This window comes from Nicotiana tomentosiformis, chromosome 4 (genome assembly GCF_000390325.3).
Source record: "Nicotiana tomentosiformis chromosome 4, ASM39032v3, whole genome shotgun sequence".
NCBI classification, from domain to species: Eukaryota; Viridiplantae; Streptophyta; class Magnoliopsida; order Solanales; family Solanaceae; genus Nicotiana; species Nicotiana tomentosiformis.
The window spans coordinates 119,092,820-119,101,288 of record NC_090815.1 but is presented as its reverse complement, the minus strand read 5'-3'; the positions used below and the strand labels follow the sequence as shown (position 1 = coordinate 119,101,288).

The 8,469-nt window shown below is 41.4% G+C and overlaps 1 protein-coding gene across 1 annotated transcript; it reads left to right on the top strand.

The window, feature by feature from the left end:
* Positions 1-449: 449 nt before the first annotated feature.
* On the top strand, positions 450-944 carry LOC138910443 (uncharacterized). The gene has a single exon (XM_070201683.1). The coding sequence runs from the start codon at positions 450-452 to the stop codon at positions 942-944; it is 495 nt and encodes a 164-aa protein (XP_070057784.1).
* Positions 945-8,469: the final 7,525 nt, after the last annotated feature.

The following is an 8,469-nucleotide window of genomic DNA, read 5'->3' as shown; positions in this document are numbered from 1 at the left end:
TGGCTGGTTATTATTGTCAATTTGTGGAGGTCTTATCATCTATTACATCGCCTTTGACTAAATTGACCCAAAAAGGTGCTCCATTCAGGTGGTCGGATGAGTGTGAAGAGAGCTTTCAGAGGCTCAAGACTACCTTGCCCACAACTCCAGTTCTAGTTTTGCCTTCAGCTTCAGGCTCTTATACGGTGTATTGTGATGCTTCTCGGATTGGTATTGGGTGTGTCTTAATGCAGGAGGGTTGAGTGATTGCATATGCTTCACGTTAGTTGAATCCACATCAAAGGAACTACCTTGTTCATGATTTGGAGTTGGCAGCTATTGTTCATGCATTGAAGATTTTGAGGTACTATCTCTATGGTGTGTCTTGTGAGGTATTTACAGATCATCGGAGTCTTCAATACTTATTTAAATAGAAGGATCTAAATTTAAGACTGCGAAGATGGTTGGAGATGCTGAAGGATTATGATATTACTATTCTGTATCTTCCCGGGAATGCCAATGTGGTGGTCAATGCCTTGAGTAGGAAGGCGGTAAGTATGGGTAGCCTTGTATTCATTCATGTTGGTGAAAAGCCCCTTGCGGTCGATGTTCAGTCCTTGGACAACCAGTTCGTGAGATTGGATATTTCGGAACCTAGTCGGGTTCTAGTTTGTGTGATTTCTCTATCTTCTTTATATGATTGCATCAGAGAGCGTCAATATGATGATCCCCATTTGCTTGTCCTTAAGGACACAGTCCAGCATAGTGATGCCAAGGATGTTACTATTGAGAATGATGGAGTATTGAAGATGCAGGGTCGTATTTGTGTGCCAAATGCGGATGGGCTGTGTGAATTGATTCTTGAGGAAGACCACAGTTCGCGGTATTCCATTCATTCGGGTGCCGCTAAGATGTACCAAGACTTGATGCAGCACTATTGGTGGAGAAAAATGAAAAAGATATAGTTGGTTTTGTAGCTCGATGTTTAAATAGTCAACAAGAGAAATACGAGCATCAGAGACCAGGCAGATTGCTTCAAAAATTTGAAATTCCGGAGTGGAAGTGGGAGCGTATTACCATGGACTTCGTAGTTGGGCTCCCACGGACTTTGAGAAAGTTTGATGATATTTGGATAATTGTGGATCGGTTGACTAATTTCGCGCATTTTATTCCCGTTGGTACTACTTATTCTTCGGAGCGGTTGGCTGAAATTTATATTCACGAGATTTTTCGCCTACACGGTGTACTAGTGTCCATCATTTCAGATCGGGGCATGTAGTTTACCTCACAGTTTTGGAGAGCGGTACAATGAGAATTGGGTACACAGGTTCAATTGAGTACAACATTTCACCCTCAGACAGATGGGCAGTCCGACCGCACTATTCAGATATTCAAGGATATGCTATGCGCTTGTGTCATTGACTTTGGAGGTTCTTGGGATTAGTTTCTTCCATTTCCAGAGTTTTCTTACAATAACAGCTATCAATCGAGCATTCAGACGGCTCCGTATGAGGCTTTATATATGAGACGGTTTCGGTCTCCAGTGGGTTGGTTTGAGCCGGGTGAGGCTAGGCTATTGGGTACTGATTTGGTGCAGGATGCTTTGGTGCAGGTTAAATTGATTTAGGATCGACTTTGCACAGCACAGCCTAGACAGAAGAGTTATGCCAACAGAAAGGTCCGCGATGTTGCTTACATGGTAGGAGAGAAGGTATTACGCCGAGTTTCGCCTATGAAGGGTGTTATGAGGTTTGGAAAGAAGGGCAAGTCCAGTCCTAGGTATATTGGGCCTTTTTAAATACTTAAGAAGATTGGAGATATGGCTTATGAACTTGCATTGCCACCTAATCTATCGGGTGTTCATCCAGTGTTTCATATATTTATACTCCAGAAGTATGTCAGAGATCCGTGTCATGTTTTGGATTTCACCACAGTGCAGTTGGATGGTAATTTGACTTATGATGTGGAGTCGGAGGCCATTTTAGATCGGCAGGTTCGAAAGTTAAGATCAAAGAACATAGCTTCAGTGAGAGTGCAGTGGAGAAGTCAGCCAGTCGGAGAAGCTACCTAGGAGACTGAGCAGGAGATACAGAGCAAATATCCACACCTATTTGAGACTCAACATATGATTCTAAACCCATTCGAGGACGAATGTTTGTTTAAGAATGGGAGAATGTAATGAAATGGCCGGTCATTTTGAGTATTACAACCCTGTTCCCCCATTTACTGCTCAATTTATTCTTTACAGTTGTTATGTGACTTGTCGGGGTGATTGGTTCGGGTCCGGTGAGGCTTTGGAATAAATTAGAACACTTAGTTCAAAGTTTAAAACTTAAGTTGAAAAAGGGTGATCGGATGTTGACTTATGTGTAAAGAAACTTGGAATAGCATTTTGATGATTCTAATAGCTCCGTATAGCGATTTTGGACTTAGGAGTGTGTCCGGAAAATTATTTGAAAGTATGTAGTTAAATTAGGCTTGAAATGGCTAAAATAGAAATTTAAGTTTAGAAGTTTGACCGGGGAGTATACTTTTTGATATCGGGTTCGACATCCGATTCTGGAAATTAAAATAGGTTTGTTATGTCATTTATGACTTGTGTGCAAAATTTGAGGTCAATCGCACTTGATTTGATAAGTTCGGCATCGAATGTAGAAGTTGGAATTTCTTAATTTCATTAAGCTTTAATTGGGGTATGATTCGTGGTTTTAGTGTTGTTTGATGTGATTTGAGGATTTGACCAAGTTCATAAGACGTTGTTGGACTTGTTGGTGTATTTGGTTGAGGTCCCTGGGCCTCGGGTGAGTTTCGGATGGTTAACGGACTAAATTTTAGACTTGGAAGAAATCTAGAAATTTCTGCCTTCTAATGCAATCGCACCTGCGAAATTTGGCTCACAGGTGCGAGCTCACAGAAGCGATCCTGGCATCGCAGAAGCGGTAAGTCTGCAGAAGCGGAAAAAACTTCGCAGAAGCGAGTCAAAAGAAGCGACACCAAGGTCACAGATGCGGAGGCATACGGAGGCAAGGGAAGCTGGGCAAAACCGCAGAAGCAGAATTCTTGTCCACATAAGTGTAGGCAGTCACAGAGGCGGTTGGTTTCTCGCACCCGCGAGACCGTAGAAGCAGCTAAGTGAGTCGCAAGTGCGGAACCCCTAGACAGTATACATTTCGAAGAGGTTCCGAGTTTTTGCCATTTTTGGACTTTCAAGCACGGTTTTTGGGTAGATTTGCAGAGAGAATTCACGAGAAACTTGAGGTAAGTCACTTGTGATCATTTATACTTCATAATATTGAATTATCATCGAATAATCTGACTAGATTACGTATTTTTGAGGTGTAAATCGGGAATTTGGACCTAGGGATTTTGAAATAAGATTTGATGATTTGGATGTCGAGTTGATGTCGGAATTTGGTAAACTTTGTATGGTTAGACTCGTGGTTGAATGAGCGTTCACATTTTGTAACTTTTGTCGTGTTTCGAGACGTGGGCCCCAGGAGCAATTTTTGAGTTAAATTTTGGATTTTGTTGGAAAATTAATATTTTCATATGGAATAAATTCTTATGATTTGTATTGGCTGAATCGAATTAATTATGACTAGGTACGAGGCTTTCGGAGACCAATTTGTGAGGCAAAGGCATAGCGGAGTAAAGAATTACACGGTTTGAGGTAAGTAACACTTCTAAACTTGTTTCTGAGGGTATGAATTCCCGAATTTGGTGTTATATCAATTTTTTGAAGGTAACGCACATGCTAGATGACGAGCGTGTGGGCGTGCATCATAGAAATTATGACTTAAATAAATTTTGTGAAGTTGTAAATTTAAAGAATCATGTTATTATCCGAATATTCTCCACGTGTTAGGGAATTGAGCTGAGACTCTTATTAAAGATCATGTTTAGGCTACGTGCCGGTATTTTGAGACCCCTAGGTTGTGTTGTTGTTGAATGTAAATGTTTTAAAATTTTGTCTTTCATACTCAGTCATGTTCATCCATTGTGAGGATATTTCTGGGATCAGCGATGCTCGCCTGCAGTAGGCCATATTGGCTTTATATATATTATTATTATTATTATATGAAACGGGGTTGCCCGCCTGCAGTAGGCCTTATTGACTTTATTATAATATGGATCGGGGCTGCCCGCCTGCAGTTGGCCATATAGGCTTATATCACGCTTCGGCTGAAAGAGCCCCCACCCCAGAGTCTACAGCGCCCACAGTGAGCATATATGATTTATATATACGGGATGGACTTCCTAGTGCATGGACTTGCCTTACTTATTTATAATTGTGATAAATTTTCCTGGGCATGAATCTTGTGTGAAACATTTACAATTGGGGATAAATTACCCTAGGGCTAGATTTGCAATGACCCAACCAGTCATTTTGACTTCTAGAACCCCGTTCCCCTAAATAAAACTTCCGAATTTGCTTTTAATAATTTATGACTTGCGGGGATGGTTCAGAATTTGGAAGTGCTCGGGTTGAAATAGGAACATTTGGTTCCTTAGGTTGGCCTTAGAATGCTAAATTTGACTTCGGTCAATATTTTGAGAAAATGACCCCGGAATCGGGGTTTTGATGGTTTCAATAGCTCTGTATGGTGATTTTGGACTTAGGAACGTATTCGAAATTTTATTTGGAAGTCCCTGGTTAAATTAGGCTCGAAATGGCTAAAACATGAATTTAAGTTAGGAAGTTTAACTGGGGAGTTGACTTTTTAATATCAGGGTCGGAATCTAATTTCGAAAATTTTCATAGCTCCGTTATGCCATTTATGAATTGTGTGCAAAATTTGAGATAAATCGGACTTGATTTGATAGGTTTCAGCATTAAATGTAGAAGTTGGAAATTCTTAAGTTTCATTAAGCTTGAATTGGGGTGTGATTTTGTGATTTTAGCATTATTTGATATGATATAAGGTTTTGACTAAGTCCGTATGATGTTTTAGGACTTGTTGGTGTAATTGGTTAAGGTCCCGAGGGCCTCGGGTGTGTTTCGGAAGGTTAACTGATCATTTTCGAACTTGGGAAACAGCTGAAGGATTTCTGGTGTCCACCTCTGGTTTCGATCACGAACGCGTGAAGGCTTTCGCGTTCGCGTAGAAGGGCGAGGCCAGGCGGGGTTTTGGGCATTAAAGCCTCGCGTTCGCAAAGGAGGTATCACGTTCGCGAAGGCCAAGTTTGGCAGTGCATCGCGTTCGCGAAGAGGAAAGTTGGGCAGCACATATTGTGCTTCGCGAACGCGAGACAAGGGACGCATTCACAAAGATGAGAGGGTCTGGGCAGAATGTTAAGTTCATTAAATGGGACTTCGTCCCATTTATCATTTTTAACGATTTGGAGCTCGGATTTAGGCGATTTTTGGGAGATTTTTAGAGAAAACAACGGGGTAAGTGTTCTTAACTCAATATTGGTTAAATTACCCGAATCCATCACTGTTTTTATCATTTAATTAGAGAATTAAGTTGGAATATTTGAAAACCCTCTTGGATAGATTTGAGGATTTGAGGGCCGAATTGTTATTGAAATTTAGTAATTTTGGTATGGGTAAACTCGTGGTTGAATGGACATTAATATTTAGAAATTTTTGTTGGGTTTCGAGACGTGGGCCCCACAGACGATATTTGAGTTAATTTCGGATTTTTATTGAAAAATGTAGTATTTTCTTATGGAATTGATTCCTATAATTTTAGTGATTGTATCGATTTATTTTAGGCTAGATTCGAGCCAGACAGAGTTGGATAATCGTGGAAAAGGCCTTCTAGTGGATTAAATTGGAGCAAGTTGAGGTAAGTCTCTTATCTAATCTTGTGAGGGGGGAAATTACCTCATAGGTGATTAAATTAATAGATGTTGCTAATTGTGGGGGCTACGTACTCATGAGGTGACGAGAATCCATGCGTAGCTACTATTATGCTAGAAGTCAGGGTAGTTTAGGACTCAAATCATGAATTACTTGTGTAAATTGTATTCTTTGTTTAATTAAAATTAATTGATATATATATTGTGAATTCTTAGGGAAAAATATTAAAAGATGAAAATCTCATATGCTTAAATTTTCTGTTTAAATTAATAAATTATTAAAAGAAATTGTTCATCCTCTAGAATTAATCTTATAATAAATAGACTCTTATTCCGGAGGTACATAAGAAAATGTTCTCCTTTCTTGTGGAGCGGGCCGAACGTATCGGAAGTATAGAAGCATCTATGGATCGCGCCGCACGTCCCTTGGCAGTGTATATGACATTTTGTATCGAGTCGTACGACCTCGGCAGAAATCGTGCCTAATACTAATAATAATTATACGATACCTTGATATTTTAAATTGCAGTTTGTGAATTTAATTAATAGATTGGAAATTGTTGTATTTGAAGGAATTTAATTATTTATGTTGGTTAAATAAAATTATTGTTAACTCTGTGAATCATGTTGATTTAAATATTCTAGTTTTATTTCAATTATTATTATTGACCCACAGTAAGTGTCAAAGTCGGTCATCTCGTCTCTGCCTCTTCGAGATTAAGCTTGATACTTACTGGGTACATGTTGTTTACGTACTCATGATACACTTGCTGCACTTCCTGAGCTGTTCTGCAGCTACCAGTGCCTCTACTTGTATTTGCATTCTGTCTATTTTATTTCAGACACTGTTTGGGATTGTTTTGTATAATCTACTAGATGCTCATACACTTGTGACACTAGGTCTTGACACACACACTGGTAGAATTTGAATTTGTATTATTATCTCGGATTTAAATCATTAGTATCTTTTCTATTTTTATTAATATTGCTAGGAAAAACAATAAAATTATTTGGAAATTTTTTAAAGGATGATTGATATACGTTTAATTTATTCGTTGGCTTGCCTAGTTGTAGTGTTTTGCGCCATCACGACCTTTAGGTAAAATTGGGTCGTGACAACATGGTATCAGAGCACTAGGTTCACGTAGGTCTCACAAGTTATGAGCAGGCCTAATAGAATCTTGCGGATCGGTACGGAGACGTCTGTTCTTATCTTCGAGAGCCTATAGTGTGTGAGGAAACTACCTTTCTTTATATTCCATCGTGCAATTGATGTAGTACTAAATATCTTTCTCTTATTCTCTTACAGATGGTGAGAACGCACTCTAATGAGGTTCCCGACCATGAAAGAGCTACTCCCCCAGTTGCTAGAGGCTGAGGCAGAGGCCGAGGGAGGGTTCCAGCCCATGGTAGGGGGCGAGGACGTCCTAGGACTATTCCAGTTATGCCGCCAGTGGGTCCATCAGAGAATCCCATTGTTGAGGAACAAGGTGAGGTGCATATGGAAGAGCTAGCTCCGGTGAATTTCACATATGCACCGGGATTCCAGGATGTCATGGGTCATATGCTGTAATTCATGGACACTATGACTCGGGCCGGTTTATTTTCGGCAGACCCATCCACATCTCCGGCGGGCGGGGGAGCACAGACCCCTACCGCACAGGCTCATGGACAAACAATTATTGTATATCAAACCCAGGGTGTCATACCCCTGGGCGGAGCCCAGCCAGTGGCAGCAGCTACACCTGAGCCTAGGCCAGCTGTAGCCGCTGATCTGCAAAAACTATTAGACAAATGGACTAGACTACATCCTCCTGTCTTTGGGGGTGAGAGACATGATGATTCCCACGACTTCATTGATCGGTGCAGGGATAGACTGTACAACACGAGGATATTAGAGTCTCATGGGCTTCACTTTGCTATTTTTCAGCTAGAGGGAAGAGCCTGTAGATGGTGGAAGTCTTATCTTCTTGGCAGACCAGTAGATTCTCCTTCTATGACTTGGGACAGGTTCACCCGTATCTTCCTGGACAGGTATATTCCACCCTCCTAGAGGGAAGAGTTACGGTTTCAGTTTGAGCAGCTCCAGCAGGGTCAGATGTTAGTGACTGATTATGAGGTGAGGCTCTCTGAGTTATCTCACCATGCACTTATGATACTCCCTACTGAGGCAGAGAGGGTGCGGAGGTTTGTTGCGGGTTTACATACTGGCATTCAGGCCACTATGGCTCTAGAGGTTGAGATGGGTACTTCTTATGATCTAGTCATGGAGATAGCCCAGAGGACTGAGGTTGTGCATCAGCGTAGCCGAGAGCAGGTTATAAGAGATAAGTGGTTTAGGTATTCTGGAGAGTTTAGAGGTGCTCCGTCTGGGGACAGAGGTCAATTCGGGAGAGGGCAGTCCAGTAGGCCCCCATATCCAACACCACTGCCTCCTCGGGGTCCTCCAGTGCGACCTTATTTCAGTGCTATACCAGAGAGTTCTTACCACCCACCAGCTATCCAGGGTTCTTCTAGTAGGTATTGAGGTCAACAGGGCCAGACTACTAGTCATCAACTTATTGCACCGAAGAGTTGTTACGAGTGCGGGGATCCCAGTCACATACGGAGATTATGTCCCAGACTTAGGGGTAGACTAGTGCAGCAGGGTCAGCAGCCTATTATTACCGCACCAGTAGTCCGACC